The 24,564-nt window shown below is 36.9% G+C and overlaps 1 protein-coding gene across 1 annotated transcript; it reads left to right on the forward strand.

Moving 5' to 3' along the window:
• ednrb.S (endothelin receptor type B S homeolog) lies at positions 1 to 24,539 on the forward strand. The gene is made up of 8 exons (XM_018249890.2): positions 1 to 649; positions 1,034 to 1,538; positions 14,117 to 14,229; positions 16,835 to 17,039; positions 18,589 to 18,738; positions 20,917 to 21,050; positions 21,488 to 21,596; positions 23,180 to 24,539. Exons 2-8 carry the CDS (start codon positions 1,086 to 1,088, stop codon positions 23,309 to 23,311), a joined length of 1,296 nt encoding a protein of 431 aa, XP_018105379.1. The 5' UTR covers positions 1 to 649; positions 1,034 to 1,085; the 3' UTR covers positions 23,312 to 24,539.
• The last annotated feature ends 25 nt before the right edge of the window (positions 24,540 to 24,564 follow it).

Here is a 24,564-nt window from a genome sequence, read left to right on the forward strand (position 1 = left end):
TGAGGTTCCCCTGGTGTGCCTGCCTTTAGATATCCCATGTGCATATTTAGCTTGCACAAACAGGCTGCTGCTGCTGCTGCTGAAGGATTCCCACATATACATCACATTTCTACAGAAAACTGAGCTGCAATGCAAAAATAAACTGGTTTGGTATTGCTGTAGAGTCGTGCTGAAACTTTCTTCGTTAAATACTTTAATCCAGTGAAGAAAATAGTGAACTTAATGAAGTGTCTGTCCAAGCCACTAATTACCTGAGCAGAAACCAGGACCCAGTTAATATTCTTGCATAATGCCAAAAGACAAGAAATGTATTGCTTTTTTTTACATTTATTTATTTGAGTGATTATCATGCTAATTTGTACACATAATGTACTCCAGGCAACCTAAAAGGAAAAAGGGGCTAAAGGTTGTTATCCCAAAGGAGGGAGCAGGCGGAGTCTATCAGTCATTGAAGTAAAAGTATTTGACTAATCTAGAGGGTTTCAAAGACACACACATACCAGGAGCAAGGTCTGAACAGCTCATTACTGATATCCCCTGAAAGATTTCCCTGGCCTCTCTGCATGATAACAACTTGCCTGAGAAACTCACAAGCTGAGAACCTTTAGTGCTTTATTAGTTTGGAATTCTCTGCTAATTCTTAAATAAGGTAAATGGTGCTTTGTGCAAAGGTTTTGTGTAATCTGTTCTGCTATGTGTGTGTGTGTGTGCCTGCTTTGACATGCAATGTTTTCATTCCAGATGTTTTTATGTATAATATTTTTATTTATTTGATTTATTTAGTTCTCATTCAAAAACTGTCAAGTGACATTTATTTCATCTTTCTATATGTCTATATGCTATAATATGGTGTAGGCAAATAGTATGTATTATCCTGATATTATTGCTGTATTATTATGTACTAAAAATTTTGAGCTAGGGCACTGAATTTTATTTAGCCAAAAACATACATGTGCTTGTGCATATGGGGGGACTATAAGATGTTCTAATTTTTTTCAGGAAAGGTTAATTAAAATTTTGCTTATTTATTCAGGTCCTGGGTGAATACACAGACCTACTGCAAATATTGCTGAAATCAAGTCATAATGCAGAATACAAAATATTGTATAACCCTGACTGCTCTTCTATGTTTTACTATTGTTGCATTTGGAGAAGAGAATGGGTCATTCCCAAAGTCATCCTCTAATGGCAGGCTATCGTTCCTGGGAAGCATGACTGCTACTATGAACTCCTCTTTCCTCAAGACCATGAATGCTAATGCTTCAATCCTAAACATACAAGCTAACAAAAGTTTTATAAATGGAAAAAACAGGTTTCCGATGTGTGACAGGCCAACAGGGATCAAAGACACATTCAGATACATAACCAGTGTGGTATCTTGCCTGATATTTATAGTGGGCATCACTGGTAACACAGCACTGCTAAGGATAATCTACAAGAACACCTGCATGAGGAATGGTCCCTACATGCTCATTGCAAGTTTGGCATTGGGAGATGTTCTCCATATCATCATCAATATTCCAATCAACACGTATAAGGTAACATTTTTTTTTTTAAATATAGAAATGGGATGGGAGAGTAAGGTGTGAAAGAATTCCATTTAATCTACTGACTAAACAATTAAAGAAACATATAAAAGAGGTACAGTATGTTTGCATAATAAATCATTGGCCTTGTAATGACATTAAACATCCAGTGGATCCAGTTGTCTGCTCTGAACAGACACATAAGCAAAATACTGAGTATACTTTACAATCGTATATGAATACTGTACTAACATCGCAAGAACACTGTAGAAACACAAAAAAACATACATTCCTGCTTAAATACCATGCAGAAATAATGAGTTTATGTATCTATTGTAACTAAGAGCAAATCAAGTAAAACTGATAAATTGCCCATACCTATGAGACAATGTTAACTTAGCACTGGTGAGGCTTATCTATAAAAGGAGTATTACATTTCACAAGGTAAAGAGCCCTTGGCAACCAGTCAAACATTTACTTTGTTAATGCACTTTTCAAAGCCAGCTGCTGATGCACTGTTGCAATGTTGCTTAGTGGTTATGAATTTTTTTTAAACAGCATTAGTGTACTGAACCCCAGCAAATCCTTAACAAAAAGGATAGGCATTTAGCTTTCCATGTGACCTTTGGATTGCACCAGGCCAACAGATGTATTAATTCATTTAATTGCCCATTTCAAAAACAGTTCAGAGGAAGAAAAGCTTACGCAATAGCACATCTTTAACGATGATCAGAAAAGATAAACATTTGAGTCCATATGGTAATAATCAGAATAAAAGCTCTTACCTCAAGCCAGACCCCTTTGTAAGGTCCAGACATGTGCCTTGATGGAATTACAGTTCTTGATTTTTTTGTTTACTTGTCAATATACAGTACTGATACTATGGGGGTTATTTATCAAAGTCCGAATTTATCTCAATATTTTCTGAAAAAAACTCAGACCAAATCCGCACAGGTTTTTTCGCCTGATTTATTAATACACTTTCCCAGGGGGAAAGATTTTTGCCCAAAAACACTGAAATCTTCGGATTATTGCGCAAAACCCTTCGTGGATCAACAAATCTTTGGAACTTCTCCCATTGACTTATATGCAGCCTCGGCAGGTCTGAGATGCTGGATTTTCGGATTTGGACTTTTTCCATCCTCGGGGTATGATAAATTCCAAAAAAAATGTGTTTTGTTTTTTTCCCACTAAAAATTCAGATTTTGTACTAAAAAAACTAAATTTTTTCGGATTTTTGGCATTTGGAGTTTAGTAAATTAGTGTCTATATGTGGGATTTCTCAGTATATGGTTGTAGTAAAAGATATGCTCTATGATTCCTGGAAAATGGGGTTGCTGCTTTATTAATAATCAATTCAATGTTGCATATCACGAGTATTACAACTTTTATCTCAAAACTATAGTATAATTACAGATTCACTAGTATTTGGAATGTGCTATTTACATATATATCTTGCCTAATACCTTAAAAGTAGGTTTTAACCCCAAAGCAACAAAAGCACTTCAGGAATACATAAGGGTTAAATGCAAGACAAATGTGCAAAGTACAAAATTGTACACAAATTCCTATTTTTTTTTACAAAATACAATATTGCAACAGAATAGCTGACACCCACTAAATACCATGCACCATAATTGATAATTCACAAGTGCAACTTTGTATATTAGTTGCAGCTAAAAACATTAGCCTGTAAGTGCAAGTCGCTTGTGTGTGTGTGTGTGTGTCTCCCCATGCCAGGTGCTACTACTAAGACTCCCTTCTGTCCATATACCTTGCTCTTTATACTTTATTCAAAAATTGGAAGCAACTTGCATTTAGGGGCAAAAGGAGCAAATATAGTGGGGGAAATGTAGAGACAAGTACAAGTAACAACAGCTTTTAAATGTGTGTAATTTTACACATATTGCGCCAGATTCAATTCAGCGAGAAAAAGTTTTATCATGTGAAAATTTGTGGACAAAATTCAATTTGCGATGCAATTTAATTCAGAAAAACTTATCTCACTGTTTATCAAGTTACAACTCTATTGAAGTCCATGGGGGAAAAAACTGAACTGAATTAGGAGAAAATGTGTTTTCTCCTCGAATTGAGTGAGTTTTCACATGATAAACCAGTAGATAACTTTTTCTGTAGCCCATTATTTGCAATTTGTACTCTACTACAGTAAAACTGCAGGCTACTAGCTTATGGTATTTATATTAAAACGTATTATTAACCAGAAATTGTTTGGCATGTATAAAGATGAAGCAGAAAATTAATGCAGTACCAGCTTGTAGCAGAAACAGTTAGTTCAAATAATGGGAAACATGGATATAAAAATCAAGTGACAAACAAACATTAAACAACTTCAAAGCTAATCATGCCAGTTACTATTTGCCTAGCAATCATGTGTTTGCTAAACATTTGGAATATCTATGTATGTCTCCGCGTCTGGTTCTTTAATGCCAGTATGAATATGACACCCCCCAAAAAAAGCCTATGAAATATTCATTTATGACAATGTATATGAAAAATTATTACAAAAACGTTGCAATAAATGCTGTTTATATTTTAGAAAATCTCTTTGTAACAATTACATATTTTAAATAATTTTTTTCTTGTGAAAATGTGCCTTGGTTTTCATAGTTGGTGGGATAAATTCTCCATAGTAAATAGACTGACTAGTCTTCATAGAAAACTAGACATCCGTCTCTCACTGTGTGGCATTTTCCCAGCATAACCCAAGTAGGAACCAATCTGGTTAGTTCTCTCCATCTAACAAAAATTGGTTTGTTATTGGTTACCTAATTTACGATTTTCACTTTTCATCTATTCGAAGATAAGGAAGACCAGTGTTTGATAGACAGAGATGTAGATTTTAAAATCTATGGCGGGTACGTGGTTAACGAGACACTATACAGAAGAAAAAACGTTCTGCTATGATACTTGATGATAACATATTTGTGCTGCAAAGGCAGTAGAAATCAATGAGTCCAGCCCTTTCAGCATTGAGGCTGCACCCCTAAGGGTCAGGGCACACGCTGTGATTCAGGAAAAATTAGTCACCCGGCGACAAATCTCCTCTTCTTCAGGCAACTAATCTCACCGAACTGCCTCCCGCCGGCTAGAAAGTAAATCGTTGACGGGATGGCACTCGGAGCACTTCATTTTCAGAAGTCGCTCAAAGTTTCCTTGTGAAGCAACTTTGGTCGACTTCGGAAAATTAAGCGTTCTGAGTGCCATCCCGTCAATGATTTATGTTCTAGCCGGCGGGAGGCAGTTCGGGGTGAATAGTCGCCCCCAAGAAGAGGAGATTTGTCGCCCGGCGACTAATCTCCCCGAATCTCAGCATGTGCCCTGATCCTTATCATAAAGTGCAATAGCTTCCAAATGCTTTTTAAATTCTGAATGAGACCTGAAAGAGTATGTAGCAGTAAAACACAGATTAGACTTTAGATATACCTTGTTGTTATATTTACAGACAACTATGCCACTGTCTCGGCATGTCTGTCCTCTTATTCCCAACCCACAAAAATAAAATAATAAGAACAAGAAATATGTATGGACTTGCTTTATGTTAAATGAGGGCTAATGAAACAATTTAAAAAGTAATAATATTTGAAAAAATATTTTGAAGTCACCATTCTAATATTGTATTAAATCTGGAGTGTGGATCTCTTTTAGTGAAAAAGAAGAGAGAATGTAACTATGCAGAAGTGATGGCGCTACTATAATATACTGTATACAATGCCCACTTGGGACTCACCAGAATAGTAATCATGCTTCACATGTACTGTATGTATAAAATAATTAATCAAGCATGTGACATAAAAATGTGCATAATGCAGTAGTTTCCAGTTTAAAGCAACCTTTATTACTTTCTAGTCACAGAAGATGCCATATTATTTGTCACTTTTATCTGTAGCGCACCATACTGAAATGAAGGTGAAACTACTGCTCCAATAAATGGTATCCTAACTGAAAGTCTGCCACCTTCTTACTATACTGACCCACTTCTTACTACACTGACAAAATAGATCAACAACACTACAACAGAAAATAGGTAAACAACATAGTCAGCTTAGAAGAATAAACACATTAAGGTATAACAGTTTAAGGTTTTTATACCACTGCTCATAAAAACATGGCTATACACCCCTTCCCATTCCATGATGCTACAGTGCTGACATACAGCATCACCACCAGTCACAGGCAGTATCATAGTTACTGGCTGCTCTTTAATTACTACCAGCAATCACAGCCAGACCCCATACAGAAGTGCTTCCTGAATGAGCAGTAAGCAGGATACATTTACACTCAGTGCTCTTGCATTTCTGTCTGGGGTCTTTGTAAATGGCTCCAATTTGTTCCATCTATTGTCACCTACCTAACTTTATGCTTCTGAGATTGTGTTCTTTGAAAGGCTATGCCTTGATATAAACCATACACCTCTACTTAAACAGTATTTTGAATAGCACTGTATGTGTAATTTAAACTCTGTGATAGCAGTTGGGTGGAAATGAAGCACTTTGAATATTTTTGCTAGATTATGCTAATAAATATATTTTATAGAAACTGCATTAAGTATATATATTTAAAGATGAATTACTTTGCTTTTTCAGTCACGGAGACTAGAGTTCTGAAAGATTGGACTTTTATTAGCCACTTACATATACCTGCCATTACATCAGGCTGCATATCAGAAAGTAACTGATTGCCTTTTTCCAAAAATTAACAGCCTTATTCTATTATTATTAAACTGGTAGGGGTTAACTCTGCTGACTTTATAAATGCCCCTTTTATTTGTCTCCCTTTTTATTTGTGTTGGTTCCAAGTTTAGCTCCATTTTAGCAGAGTTAACCAAATCAGTCCCAGTGATGAACCCTTATCTATCAGCCTCCTGCTACTACAAAAGCCAACTTGGTCCTACAGCTCTGTGCCTCTATTTCATCCATCAGCACTCAGATGTACTAAAAGGATCTCACATTAATGCTTGTTTCCTTCCACCAGTTGATAAGAATTTAAATAGTCATACAGCTTTGCCCTTCTACATCAGCTCCTCTATTATAGTCACCAGCAGCTAACTGAACTTCTGTACCTACTTCTGCCAACTCTCTTTACTATTTCACAGCTGCATAACTCTGAAATGCATTCGGCTTCAGTTCCATGCAACAAAATTCATCCCATTGCATCTGATCGGGTGTTTTACTTTTATAGAAGTGGTGCAAACTTTAATTATATAATGAAAAGTGCAAGCATGCTAAAGAACTAGGCACCTATCTCAACTTATCCACAAGTTAGGTAGCATGCACTAGTCACCTATTTAAAGGCAAATCTTGTTGGATTGCTCTTAATTCCTGTACCCAGGCAAACTTTATGCTGCTTTTTTTTTTTTTTTTTACAATTTCCCATTGACTATAAATATGCCATTGTCAAAAAGGCAGTGCAAATGTACTGAATATCTCAAAAATCATTATTTTACAAATGGCAAAAGTGACATTGTAACATTTTGTTCAACATATATCTTAGCAAAGCCTGCCCTCTAATATTGGCCTTCCTTGCAGAAAGGGCATCATACATATTAGTTATGTATATAGTTAGCTACAGTATATTATTGACTTACGGATTAGTAGATTTACATATTTTTTCTAATACATAACTGATACCCTATCTGCAGGCTGTTAGAGGATTCATGGAGCTTAAGTACAGTAACAAGACTGAGCTACTGGGTGGGTGGGCATCTATACTATAACTTTCGACATTTCATATTTCAATACAAAAGAGATGTCACAAGTGTAAAATAATACCATTCTCACTATTTCACGCTATTGTACCGATGTTATTGTACAGTAGAACAGTGCAATGTAAAGAGCAGAATTGTATGTGTCAAGCAAATGATAAACACTGAGTTCAGGAGGGGGCTGCAGGATCCTTTAAGTCAACATGCGGGAAATGATAACAGAGACTTAAGCAAAAATGCATATACTGATTGATCCAAATGCTTATTTTGACAGCTGAAGGCACAAGACTTTTCTGCAGATGTATAGACAAAGCCTAGATTGTTTTCTTTTCTCTGCTGGGTTTTAAACAATTCAAATAATTTTACAAAGTAGGGGAATTATTGTCTTAATTGTAACCACTTCTTAAAGTGCTAAATGGGTGTTTCCTTATGTGCAGCTATAAATATAGAAACAAAACTGGATGGCAGATGGGACTAAACTACCACCTGGCCTTTCCCTTTTTGAATACTTGAAAGATAGCATTGCAATTCTTTGGTATTAAGAAAAGCCTTAGGGCTATCCCTTGTATTTCCTTATTTAAGCAAGCTCTGGTACTTCTGTCAGCAGTCTATTGTATCTAATACCTTGTCTGAAAATCAGTACTTCCGTATATTTCCCCAGAGAAAATGTCACCAAAGACAGATGCAGCAATGGAGAGCATGCTCATACAGTATTTCAGAGCCCCCATATTTTCTCATTATAGCGCCTTCTATGACGTTTTATTTAATAGGAGCAGTTAATAAATGACCTGTAAATTATAGTGCATAATACATTTATGGCAAAAAGTGATTCAAGTTCAAAATGTCTGTTAATCAGAAATAACACAACATGAGCTAGCATGAGCTAATAGAATGCATTTGATTCCATGCAGAGTTATAGTCATACTGGCTGGAGATAGTTGATAATAACTATGCAGATACTGGATGTGTATTGCACCTCTACAATTATCTTAACATTATGGATATCGGCAGTGCCGTTGCTGGGGCTGCCACCACCTGAGACAGCAGCCCTGATGCTGCTCCCCCATCTACTTGATGGAGGGCCGGGGGGGGCTCATCACTAACGCTGAGATGCGGCTTTTTGCTGCCCCTGGAAGGTAGCTGCTCTCACCTTGCCTCATAGCAAGAGTGGCTGTGGATATTTGATTGTAGGCTGAAACACTTAAAGGAATTGTTCAATATAAAAAATAAAAAAAAAACTGGGTAAATAGGATGTGCAAAATAAAAAAAAAAATTCAATACAGTTAGTTAGCCAAAAATGTAATGTATGAAGGCTGGAGTGATTTGATGTCTAACATAATAACCAGAATACTAATTCCTGCTTTTCAGCGCCCTTGGTTTCCACTGATTGGTTACCAAGCATTAACCAATCAGTGACTTGAGGAGGCACGTGGGTCATAACTGTTGCTTTTGAATCTGAGCTGAATGCTGCGGATCAATTGCAAACTTACTGAACAGTTACTCAGAGTTAGAGAGCTGAAAAGCAGGAAGAAGTGTTCTGGCTATTATGTTAGACATCCGGTCACACGGCCTTTATACATTATATTTTTGACTAGCCAACAATATTAGAAACATATTTTATTATGCACATCCTATCTATTTATCTAATTTTTACACTGAACTGTTGCTTTACTGTGTTTGTTTATGAGGAGAAGTGGTGGAGTGTGCTGGCCGGTGTTTATTTCAGTCCTGGGGAGGAAGGAGGGAAATCTGCTGCTTTGTTAGGCGAGGGGAAAGTTTCTGGGCTAGAAAGTGTGAAAATGTTTGAAGTACAGTGGGAAAGTAAATTTCAACAATGTAATAATCAGATTGACTTTCTGTTAAGTTATGACATTTTATGTTGCCATCTTGATGTTATTTCCTTGGCATGCCTAGTGAATTTATGGAATGTGATCTCACACAAAGGCACTAAGGACAAGAAACTATCCAAACTGCCAGAACTGTTTATTTCCCTTGCTGTCATTTTCAATATCTCTAGTACTTTCAAGCATAGGCATCATTTGCCGATATGCCATACGGATATACGGAAATTAATTCTTCTTTGTCATTATTTTATTTCAGTTCACCAATATCCACAAACCCAAGGGCGCATGAGTGGTATGCCTTAATAAAGACCTTATAAGCCCTATGCATAGTAGTAGGTCTCATATGGCATTTAGATATCCAACTATTTATTGTTGCCACGGGTGTAACTACTGGGGGGTCATGGCATGTGACTTCACTAACCCAAGGCCCATCAGACACAGCATGTGCAAAGAATATTTACAGGTACACACACACACATGTTCTCGGTGGGGGCATAGAGTGGGCTGTGCAACTGGGCCGCCATCATGCAGTTTCACCACTGTTGCTGACCTAAAGAGCCAAAGATAATTAAGTGGTTGGTAAGGAATAAAGTCTTAGTTAAATATGATTCTTATTATTTTCTTATTATTGGGTATCTCTGTATTGGTCTCTGTTTAACTAAAAATTGCATATAGTCTGTGTACTGGACAATCTGATTACTGGACTATATTTAGCCATCAGGTCAGCTTTAATCATTTTGCACCAGAGATACCAAATTTCATTCGCTTTAAGTCCATACACGTAATTGTTCTAAGATATTTAAGGTATGACAGTTAGCAGAGGAACATCCAAAGGACAGGAGCAATCGTAGACAAACGGGCTGATTTACTAGATAGGTACTAAATTGCCCTAGTCTATTTACATATTGCAACCAATTAGACTTTAGCTTTCATTTTTAAACTGTAGTTGACAGATCAAAAATAAATTTTAATGGGCTGCTATGGGTAAAAATAATGGTTAGTTGTATTTTAGTAATCAGCTTCAACATTTAAATTATAACTGAATTGTGGTGACATGGGGCAGGGGCGCTTTGCCAATAGTTGAGAAACTTGTTTCAGACGACAGCGCCCCCAAAATGTTGCAAAATGCACCACAAAAATTCCGCTCCTGTAAGCCCCATGGACCCCTCCACCGGCGTTGTGGACCCCCCCTCGACCCCCTCCAGGGCATAAAAGTGAGTGCGCAGGGGAGGGGGGAAATAAAAAATAGAATAAATCTCCCAACAATTCCTGTGATCCATTATGGTTTATTGTGTCAGTTCATGTAACATTTTACTGCAATTTGAAATCTCCAGCAGAAGTTTGAAGGAAAATGACGAGAGACTTTGCAAAGAATGTGTTTTCTTTATTTAGTCTAATCCCTACAGGCATTTTTAATAGAATTCACATGTTGAAGAACATCATCCTATATGCTGTTTGCTCTGCTTAAAGCACAAAATGTTTACCGCAAAAACATCTTTAAGTGAAACCCCTGCTGATGTATTCAATGTAAAGGCCTTACCACCACTCAGAAAACCAACGCATTTAGTGAAGTTCATAAACATAAAAGACTTTGCAGAATATGAGATTATGTGATGCCTTTAAACCTTTCCCTGGCAGGGACTACTTCTTCCTGATTATTTAAGACAAATGTGCAAATATTGTGCTCTGAATGTTGAAGTACTTATGAAAAACCAGCTTGAAATCCCAAGTTATATAAAGAACTTCTTTTGTAATCATTCATATATTTTATCTAGCATAAATGAATGTTTCTTTGGGATACAGTATGTAAAAAAAATGTAGCAAAACAGTAGAAAACACTTTAGGATAAAAAGCCTTGGCTGAAAACAAACACCCTCATAGGGATAGGTACAGTAGGCACATAAGGTTAAAGTTAAAAATAAAAAACTGATCTGGGAAAATTAAATTACATTTGGGAAATGGGAATTATGTGTGAGAAAAGAAAAGCAACAGATTTCCATTGATTTCTTTTGAAAGATAAAAAGTGGTGATAAGCAAAGAGTGATTGAAGGAGTTCCAGATGGTGGTCTCGGAGGATTTAAGTTTATTAGGGACCTCCCTAGTGAGCAAAAACAGAATCTCTGCCCTAAGCTGGTGCGTAGCTCTGCCCTCTCTTCTTTGTTATCTGTGTTTACTAAAATATTGATAATTAATGCTGAGTTAGTTCAACTCCAATTATAAGATAAAACATGAATGTGAGAATAAAAGATTGCCACAATTTGGAATACCAAAACAAATTCATTCAAAGCACTGCTCTGAATTTTTGAATTCTTCTCAGACATTATCTAGACCAGCAGTCCCCAACCTTTTCTGCCCCAGGGACCGGTTTCAGGCTAGACCATTTTTTGAAGGACTAGGGGTGGGGGTTCGTATAATAAAACAGAAACTAGTCACAGTGCATATATAATTTAGGTTTCATGGCTTCATTAGATAGCCGCTTACCACATATTATACAGAACTGGCATGGAGAATGTGAATAACCTGTTGCAATGAAACCATATTGTAAGTAAGACCCATAGTACTTTCTTTTAAATGCAGCTCTCTTATTGTGTTGGAGTCTCCTGCTGTGTCATCAGTGGATATTTCCTCCTTTCAAAGAACCACTTCAGCAATGTTTGTTTGTTTGCTCATTTTTGCTTAACTCGTGAGCTTGAAAAAAAAAAAACACATGCAAAAAGCCCAGCAGTTGGGGACTCCTGATCTAGACCTTTAGACATTTTGCTTAGATGGTTCATCATGTCCCACTGTTTAAATAGATGTTTATTGCGCCATCTTCATTGAAATTAATGCTAGGAGATTGTCGGCCATAGTGTGCAATATTACACTATATGAGTCATTTGATGCCAAAGCTGGGTTCATCTGTGTTTTGGATCTTCTCCGCGTTCCACGGCTTTTATTATAATTGAAGAAAAAAATATCAAGTAACCTTTACAGAGTATAGATGAAACTTTCTAATGAATCCACCTAATGTAAACATTTATTTATTGATGGGTGAAACAGTTATTTATAGTGATGGGTGAAAAAGGCGACAATTTTTTTACATCCAACAATTTCTTTTTCTCACTCCACATGCATTAAAATCAATGCGACATTTTTGACATTTTGACATTTGTGGAATTTAGTTTTTTGATTTAGCAAAAGCAAAATGCACAACTGTAACTTGTATTCTAGCGACAGAGGCAGCAGACTGGTGCCCAGGAGGTATAGGGGCCCACGAGGCCCTAATTCATATACAATTTCAATAAATATTGGTCAATCTTTAGATATGTTGGTGACCTGAAACATGATTTGCTGTGGGGTCCAGTGATCTCTAGTTACACTACTGGCAAAGACCAGGGGCCACATGAGACCCCTCATCGGTTTCAGTACAACTCCCAGCCCCACTGCTCATTGGTTGCTTCTCTGCACAGGCAGGAGCGACTATAGGGATTACTGGGGCTCCTCACCCCACGCTTCCCAGTGGGCCCTAAGATAACTGCCCCTTCCCCCCAGGGCAGACACCACCTGTCTGAGTAATACTGTAATATTGAGTAATACTGTAATACTGAGTAATACTGAGTAATACTGCAATAGCGCCCATCCCGACTGCACCACCTCACCTGCACCAAGTCATCGTGCATCATGCGGGAGCTCTTCATGTCTTCTGTGAACAGCGTCCCTCCCGTGATGGGCTCCCCTCGGACAGGCAGCTGCTGGCCCATCACAGGCTTCACAAAACAGAAAATATAATGGTTCCTGTAAAGACTGGCAGAAAGTGAACGTGTATAGATTCTAGGTTAATAGTAATAGACATATGCACTGTATTCAAGGATAAATGTCATATAGATATCATTTGTCATTAGCACATAAAGTGCCAACATATTCCACAGTGTTGTACAATAAATAGGTGTATACACTGAGCACACAGATTTACATACAAAACAACAAATCAGAAAAAAAAGTGAATCCCATACAGCAATAAATTGGTTGATATGTTTGATAGAGTCTTAAAATAAAATAAAGACACACTCAAAAAAAAAGGAAACATGAAACTAGAATCTGAACCAAGATTGGGTTGAGTATACCACCTCTTCAACTGGGGAAACTTATATAAGTGTAGTTGGGATCTATTGAAATCACAGTTGCCTGGGAAAATACTTTAAAAGTGTCCCTTGATAAAGCCTAGATAAAGTGTGACTTGGTTAGTCTAACCAAGCAGCTACTAAAAGAGTAAATCAATTTTAAATAGAACCACCATTGGTGCATGCTTGAGCTCACAGGTCAACAGAAACTACTGGGGTCCTGCCTTCAACATTGTTATCTGCCTGGTCAGTCACAGGTGGCTTAGTGAGATGAGTACAAATGTCGGCCAATCTGTTCCTTTTTAAATATATGTTTATATAGGTCGGAATCAATAAAAAGGGAATTTTAGAATAACAACATTCCTTGACCTTTACAAAGTTTGGATTGAGAAAAAAAAATGGTCTTGTTTTTGGTTGTTACAATGAGCACTATACAAAATAATGACAGTAGTATTTTATATATCACAATGTCATACTGAACACTCTTGAATCTTCTTGCATTTATAATGGCAGCATGCTACATGCCTTCATAAGGCACAAGATAATCCTTTATCTGACTTGTAAGTGTATCCCATATCCCATTATTACCTTTGCAAACAATTTTCCATTATAAGCAACATAAGCAACATTCAAAAGTGTATAAGGCTTCTGGCAAATAATATACCGGTAAGCATCTAATGTGTGTGTGGTATAAAAAACGGGTTATATTTTGTTAAATAAATATCTATATATTGTCATATGCAGTAATTAAGTTACATTTTGCTATGAGATATAATATTGTGTTGAGGAATAATAAGCAGAGTTTCTTCAGTACAGATAATATACATTTGTAATTGGTTGGTTCTGCACACTACTGTTATATTAATGTTAGAGTTTTTATTTAAGAGACAATAATACAGATGTACTTTTTTGTTCTCTTTAAAGCTACTGGCACAAGATTGGCCATTTGGAGTTGAAATATGCAAACTAGTTCCATTCTTGCAAAAGGCTACCGTGGGCATCACTATGCTGAGTCTATGTGCCCTTAGCATAGACAGGTAAGCTTCAACAGTTTTCCATATCTTCTATAAAGAATTGTCAGTTTTGTAAAACAGAACACTGGTTTTACATAGTGTTATTGCCTGCTCAAGCCATGAGATAAGGCTAATTGCACATGGCCAAGCAACAAACAATGGGGCTCATTTATTAAAGCAATGCAGCGCATAAGTGGACGCAAAAGATTGTCTGCGCCATCACAAGCGTGATCGCTAATATATTTGCGTGATATTGCGCATAACACAGAGCTTTTGCGATGGTTTTGTTTATGCGCATTGCGCAAAAGATTGGGCATTTATGTCGCAAACGATGCCGTGGTTGTTAGGGGCGTGGCTGTGGGCGTGGCTACAATGCGCTTGCACTGCGCCCGTCGCAGATTTGCGTCTGTATATGTGCAAAACTGCACCCGGGCAACAGCACCACAATTTTTACGACTGCCTCTTCGTGGCGTAATAGTAACGCTCTTCAAAATGCGCATTCCTGCCCAGCTGCGCTAGTATATTCACATTTTTGCGTTTCATGTTGCTTAAAAGAGAATTTTATATATGTGTGCAGAGCCACACTGCTAAACTGTGTTCTGGCAAATACAATGGTGCTGCTGTTGGTGGGGATGTTTGTTAACTCAAAGTTTACTCAAAGATGAACAACCCCTGTAAAGTGCATATTAACCACGCCTTCCACCCAACATGTTTATATTGACCAAGGTTCCTTTAAGGGTATCAGGTAGGCTAAACACCTTTGCAACCAAACAAATATTAGCACAGAAACAAATGCAGATGCGTCTAAGTGAACGCAATATGCGCAATATGTGACGCAACTAATTAAAGCAGCGCATTCATACATGAGCACAACTAATCCTTACCTTTGCGGTATCTTCCTGTGCGCACAATTTATTATAAGCACTGCGACAGCTGATACGCAGTTTCACACGTCGCACCTGTCTGTGTCTACATTAGCGCACAAATCGCACTGTTAAGGTATCGTGCGCTACATTATTAAATACTCGCATGCGCTGGGCAAATGTCAGGCCACTGCGCTCTTTTTAGCGCTGCGCTGCGTTAATAAATGAGCCCCATTGTTTCTAAAACTGTCTTATTTGGAATAAACTAAAACCACATGGGTTTTTCTTCTGAAGGTAACATTATCACTATATATAGGAGTAGGGCCTGGGAGTACATGTAGGTAATAAACCTAGATGTAGCAAGCAGTCAGAAGCAGGAAGAGCCAGCAGTATATTGTCCTGTATTAAATGGTGTATACATTTGTGGATGTAGAGGTTTATTCCTCCCCTTTATAAGGCACTGGTAATCTTGAGTACACTTAAAAGGATTAGTAATGAAGAAATTTATGAAGAAAGGCTGGCCAAGCTGGGATAGTTTACATAAAGGGGTTATATCATCATCATCATCATCATCATCATCATCATCATCATTTATTTCTATAGCGCCGCCAAGATACACAGTGCTTAATGATAGCTATGTATAAATATACAAGGAGACCATACAATATACTGCTTAATGGTTTATTCACAAGGCATCCATGCAAATGAGAAGAAAGGAAGTTTAATCTGAAAATACAAATGGAGATTTTTACAGAGATAGCTGTATGACAAAAAGAATGAAATGAGAAGCGGGAGCACATATTAAGAAATAATGTTATCCATGTGATGCTTTCGCTTTATTCTGAAAGGAATTCAAGTGAGCTTTCAGCATTCACTAGTATGTTTAAGGAAATATTACTGTACCAATAAATCAAACTTTAATAAAACAGCTGTCTCCACAGGGTAAATTATATTTCCATTGTGCACAGTTAGCCTTAGTTTACCAGACATTCCAGTATAGTCTGCTCAGGATTTGGTGCAAATTTACTTACCTCTGATGTTGCGCCAGCGTTGGCTTCGCCGCACTTCGCCATGCGTAGATTTGCCAGGGCTGCGCAAATTCACAAGGATCCAAAGTTGCGCACAAGGTACCTATCGTTTGTGAAGTTGTGCTAGCGATATTACGATCAGCGGTTCGAAGTTACGCTAGCGATGGAAAATTTGCACCGGCGTGCAGTTAAAGTACAATGGCCGTATATGCAGCAGCAAACACATTACACTACACAAGGCCAGGGAACCTTAAATGTATTCTAATGCCCTACACATGTGCCCACAGTATAGTTTAGGTGCCATATGTTATCAAATGTAGGGGGGAAGGCGGTTACCCTAAAAAAAAAATTTGATCTTTTTCAGCCTATCACCCTATAAAAAGTAAAAGACACCAGCGTTTTTTTGGGACTTATCTGGCGATAGAGGTAACGTTCGCGAAAATCCTCAACTTAGTGAATTAGCGTGAATTACGTCCCTTCGCCAGAGCGCAACTTCACCTGGCGTAAGGATGCGAAGTAACGCTAGAGTAGGTCTACTTCGCTAGTGAATTTACGCCAGCACCCGTTAGTAAATCGGTGAAGTGGCAAAATGATGTCACGCTGGCGAATTTTCGCTAGCGTTGGCCACTTTACCCTTTAGTAAATTTGCCTGTTTGTCTATTAATACTGGTTAATACGGATAAAAAAGGATATGTAGCCAATCAAAGAAACTATGAATGACGAATATTATTCACACAGGTACAGGGCTGTCGTCTCCTGGTCTCATGTTCAAACCACTGGTGTTTCAAAATGGATTGCAGTGGAAATCGCTTCCATCTGGGTTATATCATCTCTTCTGGCAGTACCTGAAGTGATAGGTTATGATTTAATTGTAACTAACTATCGAGGGGAACACCTCCAGACCTGTATGCTTCATCATGTACAAACAACTTCCTTTATGAGGGTAAGTTTTGCTTTCCTTTCCCTGTTAATGAACACCTGTTAATGCTTGCTTATAAGTAACAGTAGCATGCACAAAATCAACAATAAATAGCATCAACATTGCAGGGCTGATTTATCAAAGGTAAATCGCGCTGTACATAAACTGCATCATATTGTTTAGCTAATATTATATTTTACTTTTTTTAAAATGTTTATTTTTTGACTGGTAGGCAGCTTGAGTAGTAGAAAGAGTTAAAATCTAAAAGTCACAATTATTATTATGAATCTACTGTAGCTTGGGATGGGGTGGTTATATATCTATCGTCAGTATATCTACAAGTTACGTGCTTAACCCAACTCATGAAACTGTATGTTGAATTACACAGCAGTTTTCCTTGGATGTCTTGTACCCCAAATGTAATATAAAATTGTACAGTAAATAATATAATGTAACCGACTTTACAATCTCAACTGACAGCATATACACATGTATACCAGCATCATTCACAGGAGACATTATCCGGAAGATGAATCTACTTTCTTAATTGATGAGTTTTGGCTGTATAGCCAACCAAACTAGCATGTCAATTCCTTAGTATGATTAGAAATACAACTTGTATTGGGGAATACCACCAGCAGCTTTAATTACCAATTACCCCATATATTACATCATTTAATGATTATGTTGTGCAGTTAAAGTATGATATATTATATGATGGCAGTAAGTCAATTTAGGATGAAATTTGTAGCATGCTGTCATACTTAACTACATGACAAAATGTTGTGGGATGGACAGACTGATCTGTCCAAAGCCTGTCATGTACCTAGTTAAAGGAACAGTAACAGCAGCAACTTAATGTGTATCAAAGTAAATAAAAGATAATGTGCCGTTGCTCTACCCTGGTGAAACTGGTGTGTTTGCTTCAGAAACACAACTTTAGTTTCTATTAACAAGCTGTTGTGTACCCATGGGGGAAGCCATTCAAGCTGGAAAAAAAGGAGAAAAGGTACAGGTTGTATAGCAGATAACAGATAAAACACAATTTTATTTGACAGGGCTTATCTGTGATCTGCAATGTAACCTTTTCGCCTTTTTTTCCAGCTTAAATGACTGCCACCTTGGGTACACAGCAGCTTATTTATATAACTACAGTAGTCTTTGTGAGGCAAACATGCTGCATTTACCAGCGCGGTGTAGCTGTACACTGTATTTTTTATTACTTTGCTACACTTTCATTTTTTGGTTGTTGCTGTTCCTTTAAAAGCAATATTTTGTGGATCGTTTCTTTAACTATATCCATGCTATTTAAAGTTTAGGTGACCAAACAAGGAGAAATGCAGCAGGGGAGTTTGGTCAGTGTTGGCCTTATGGCTAAAAAAATTGCTATACAGTACATTACATATGATTTTTAAGATAGCAAAACATCAGCATTTTTTCCAGCTACATCAAATCACAGTCTGTTCAGGTGCAGAATAAGACCAATCAGTGGGTGGATAAAACTAAGATGCATGGTTCCCATTGTTGTATAAAGGTTTGTCTAAAGTAATATACTCTTTATTTATTTTCCCAGTTTTATAAGATGTACAAGGATATGTGGCTGTTTAGCTTCTATTTCTGCTTCCCTTTGGTTCTGTCGGTGATCTTCTACACCCTGATGACGTTTGAGCTATTCAGGAAGAAAAATGAAATGGGACTTGCTATTAGTGACACCTTACGACAGGTACATAATGATGGGGTTTGATATTGTACATTAACATTGCTAAAACAGTGATAGAACAATATAGAAATTATTGTGTTTAACACTTTTATTAAACTTAGTACTGCAACATACCATTATTGCCAAATAATGTCTGACATAGAGTTCTATACATGATAACTGCATTACAATCAAACACATAGGGGCAGATTTACTAAAGGGCGAAGCGGCTAATGCTAGCTGCTTGCTAGCGCTGCGACCTGCAGGGACATCGGCAATTCACTACCTGGCGCAGGCGCCAATTCTCTAGCGCAGTGATCCCCAACCAGTAGCTCGTGAGCAACATGTTCCTCTCCAACCCCTTGGATGTTGCTCCCAGTGGCCTCAAAGTAGGAGCTTATTTTTGAATTCTTGGCTTGTAGGCAAGTTTTGGCTGCATAAAAACCTGAATGTAGGTTGACAATCCACACAGGGGCTACCAAATGGCCAATCACAATACTTATTTGGCATCCCAAGAACATTTTTCATGCTTGTGTTGCTCCCTAACTCCTTTTTCTTCTGAATGTTGCTCATGGGTTCAAAAGGTTGGGGATCCCTGCTCTAGCGAAACGGGACCATCGCTACCATTCATTAGCATTCTATCGCCAGGCGACTTTTTGCTCAGGCGAACGATCGTTACTCTGCAAATTCACTGAAGTGCAGATTTTACTGAACGTTACCTCTTTCGTCAGAGTTGACTTTGCCACCTCAGTCCAGGCGAAGTGCTAAAAACAAAGCAGCTAGATCTTCCTCAATCTTCTGTCACTTACATCATATCCTGTGTGCTGAAAATGCATTAAAATTCCAAAAACGCTGGCGACTTTTCCTTTTTTTAAGCGGGATTGCATGCAAAAGTCCTAACAATCGTTTTCTCCAGACTTTTCATAACATATGGAACATTCATTTTACAGTGGGCTCATGTGTAGGGCATTATATAAATTGTCTTTATTAAGGTTCCCTGGAAATTTGTAATAAAAAGTGGTAACTTTAAGCATTTGCACCAACATTTAAAATAAAGACCTCCATATAACTTTAAAGTACCGTATGCAAATTGACCTAAGCGCAAGATCACTAGCGATTTTCCGCTAGGCACAAACGAACGCTAGCGCATCTTCGCTACGAAATGCTCACACTGCTGAAGTAATGCTAGCAAAAAGTCGCCACCGTTCGGCTCCCAGGATGCAACTTTGCATATTAGTGAATTAGTGTAGTGGTAGCGAATTTGCACCTGGCAAATGAGTGAAAAGTGGTCGCTGGCGACAATTCACCCTTTTATTCTGCAGCAAACCAAAGCAATCAGTTGCTGAAAAACCACATGAGATCAGGAACTTACATATTTATAACCAAACATCTATACATGTCTAACAAATACATACTGTATATGTGCTACTACAAGTATGGGATCCATTATCCAGAAAGCATTATGGAAAGAAGTCTCCCATAGACCCAGTATAAACGGTATAATGAATCCGTATTGGAGGTAAAACAATCCTATTGGGTTTATTAATTAATGACTTGTTGAGGTGCTATAGAAGTCAGTGGGAGCTGTGCGGATTAGACCACTCTAAATAAATATGGACTTTTTTGTATTTTTTTTCCCCTAAAAATTGTCAGAAATGTTATAGTGCATTGCTCAGCGTAATTTTCCGTTCATACTTTTATGATTCAGATTTTTAAATATATCTCATGATATTCCTAGTTTTAGAGTTTAGTTTTTAAAAACCTCTAAAACCACTAAAATCTGACCTTTGATAAATCACCCCTCCCATGTTTGGAGATCCAAATTATAGAAAGATCCCTTATCTAGAAACCCCCAGGTACCAAACATTCTGGATAACAGGTCCCAAACATTTACAGTGCAGCACAAAAGACAGATCATCATCCAGCAGTAGATCATCTGTCAGTGATCAGTAGATCAGCATTCTCCAGATATTGCATCATTAAATCACTATCCTGGTTTCTTACTATTACTCTGCTCTTGAAAATACATTTTTTTGAGAAATAGTAATAGAGCAATATGCATGTAAAATGAAGTTAAATTACATATTCCATAGCAGTGTAATAGAATCATGACAATGGCAATGAGGAAGAAGATCTTGAAGGCGTTACTAAATGAAGCCCTCCTCTGAATTACAATTAATAGTGTGTTTTTAACTGTTTCAGAGACAGGAGGATGCAAAAACAGTCTTTTACTTTGCGCTTGTATTTTCTGTTTGCTGGCTTCCTCTGCACCTCAGTCGGATTTTAAAATTCACATTTTATGATGAAAAGGATGCTAAGAGGTGTGACTTTCTAAGGTAAATAAATCTGCCTGAATGCATCATGCAGCTTTCTCTGTTTTGTAATAAATCATTTTCATTCAAGAATGCATCATTGAAAAACGTGTGCTGCTTCAGTGAACCAAATGCTTGCTTTTATTACAACATCAGCAGCTGCCACTTGTAGCTCACTAGGGTCATGTTTAATTGTTTCATCTGAGAGTTTGAAAGACTCTCTCTCTCTCTCTCTCTCTCTCTCTCAGCTGGATGAGCTGCATTCTTTGTTTTTATATATATATATATATATATATATATATATATATATATATATATATATATATATATATATATATATATATATATATATATATATATATATATTGTATATACAATTCATCATTGCAATGGTTATAATGTATTATTGATTGATAATCTTTAGTATTAAAGTATATCTGAACTTTTTTTTGCCATTACAGTTTCCTCTTGCTGTTGGATTACATTGGTATAAACATGGCTAATTTGAATTCGTGCATCAAACCAATAGCTCTCTACTTAGTGAGCACAAGGTTTAGAAACTGCTTTAAGGTATGTTGCAAATATAACACATATTTTAGTACTATTTTTTGATTTGCTTTCTTTCATTCTTTATCTGTTTGTAAATAATAATAACGTAACAAGTTTAATAAAACACTGCACAGACTCACAAACTGGTCACTGGATCTTAAATGGTTCCTACTAAAGTAAAGCATGTGAGCTAATTGTATCTGTTTATGTCATCTTACAAATGATCTGATTCTCTCAGTACAATGCAGAACAATGATAGGCAGGGGGGATTTTGACAAGAATGCACAGAGTTTATTTTATGTTGCATTTAATGTCGATAAAATTGAATTCTATAAGAGTGGAACTAGAGTAATATGGTTCTTGATACTCATAAACCTGGGGCTGTCATTTTCCTTTCGACAAATTGGCAGTTTGACTGTGTTTTTGTGATTCTTTCTGTTTTTTATAACAATCCTTAAAGTCACAGGATTCACAACTCCCTCTTCCTTTCATGACTATGGAAATTGGGATGTAAATATATATTTTTAAGCCATACTTAGCATTTACTACATTTGAAAACAATTTGGGATGATACAGATATAGGATCCATTATCCGGAAACCTGTTATCCAGAAATTTTTATTTTATCCAAATAATCCAAATTTTTAAAAATGATTTCCTTTTCCTGTGTACTAATAAAACAGTACCTTGTACTTGATCACAACTAGGATATAATTAATCCTTATTGGAGGCAAAACAAGCCTATTGGGTTTATTTAATGTTTATATGATTTTCTAATAGACTTAAGGTATGATGATCCAAATTATGGAACGATCCGTTATCCTGAAACTCCAGGTTCTGAGCATTCTGGATAACATGTACCATACCTGTAAAACAATTTTGTATAAATACCTTAAATAGATAAAGGTCTTTGTGTTGCAATTAATGATGAGTGAACTTTCACAGGGAAATTTCATATTTCACCATAAGTAAATAGTTTTGAGAAAGCATTGCAAAAGTTGGTCGAAAAATGCAGAGACAAAACACCCATAGACACCCAATGTCACAGCAAATTGAAATGGAATAGATTCACCCATCACTAGTTACAACTAGCTAACACCGCTTCATTTTATATCTCCTTTATTGTGAATAACTGTGAATATAAAATTAGTCTATTAAAGGAGGATTAAACCCTAAAAATGCCATATTTTATATACTGATCTTATTGAACCAACAATCATTAAAGTAGTAATAATCCTGGCTTTCAAGGCTGTCACAGAAGTTTCCGATTTTGGATATTTTTAGGAATGTCTGCAACATGCGCATCCTCAGTAAGCTTTGAGTAGCTGTTGAGAAGCTAAGAAAAGCAGAAAAGAAGATGGGGAGCTAACGAGGCTTCTTTGGAGACATAGATCTTTACTGCTGAAGGACTGTGGTTGTTTTTGGCTGGTATAAAAGCCCAAAACATAATTTTTAGTTCTCCTTTAAGATCACAAGTAGGTGATAAAAAGATTGAATATTGGTATCCTTTTTTTCAAGATAGAAATAATTCAACACTTCATAATGACTATCCTACCCATTATCCATTTGCATTTGTTTCATTTTTAACAAATTTGTCTTTTCCAGTCATGTTTGTTCTGCTGGTGCCAGTCTAAAGAGATGCTGAGCTTGGAAGATAAGCGTTCTTGCATGCAGTTGAAAGCTCATGATCACGAATATGACAAACTCCACTCCATAAGCAAAGACAGCTCATCATGAAACAAAAGATGCTATCAACTCACATTGATATTAGTGATCAGTGAATAGGAACTTCCAGGAAAATACGTTTTTTTTTCCAGTAAGAATACTTGCAGGCCCTAACATATTATTCCTAGTTCCTAGGTCAACAACTACATTACATTATATAAAGCTATGCATTAGAACAGGAACTTTGTCACTGATAAAGCAAGTGGAAGAAATGTCAGATTTATCAAGTTAAGCAAGGATTGATGTGGGATCTTGAAAAACTTTGTGAAAGGCCCTAACTGGCGTGTATTAAACAGTGGAATCATTATTACCAACATCAAATATTACAATTACAAACATTGCAGTGTTTTTTACGTTAAACCAATGGACCATTACTGGTATATTCACTTTTTTTGTTAACCTACCCAGAAATTACCTAAACCACCCACCATACAATAAAATAAGTGTCCCAAAAACTCAAAAGTATTAATATTTCAATAGATTTAAAGGACATGTAAATCCCCCACAAAGATGTACTCAGTAAACAGCCTCTTTGAAATATTTAAATATCTGCCTCTCTGCTTGTTAAAATGTTAATAGTAAGGTTGCAGCATACACTTAATCACTTAGGATTCCTTCTCCTCCTCCAACCCACTCGGCCCCCTTCCTTAGCAATTTATCTTGCCTTTCGGCTACTGAGCATGCTCAGTTCTTCTTAACTCTGATTACTAAACACACATGTTCACATGTGCTGCTAGCAGATGTAAATAGAGTGTCAGTGAAAATGGCTTGTAGGTGATAGCTGCTATTTGTTTGGGGAAATGGGATACCGCTGGCGAACAGAGGATATATATGGAGTACAAATTATGGTTTGGTTGGGGGTTTCCAACATATATACAGTACATGGTAGGAGAATGTAGGGTGTACATGTCCTTTAAGGAATGTATAATTTTTAATACTGATTGACAACAAGCTGCCTGCATATGTTAGTCTGGCCTATTTTGAATACATTTATTTTGAATACATGCAATGTAAAAAAATAGTTTGCAGGATAAATATCTGCATTCATATAAACACCTAATTGATATATTACTGAACAAGGACAGAAATATAATCTTCTGTGTTTCATAACATTACCATAACTATAAATATAGCAAACTTAATTGCCCTAGGATTCTGCCAAGCAACCACAATCCAGGTTATTTATTTACTGTATATAACATGTAATAAAGACATTCCATAACTGGTTAAAATCGAAAAATAAATGGATCGTGTGGCAGATATTT

This window comes from Xenopus laevis, chromosome 2S, assembly GCF_017654675.1.
Source record: "Xenopus laevis strain J_2021 chromosome 2S, Xenopus_laevis_v10.1, whole genome shotgun sequence".
Classification (NCBI taxonomy): Eukaryota; Metazoa; Chordata; class Amphibia; order Anura; family Pipidae; genus Xenopus; species Xenopus laevis.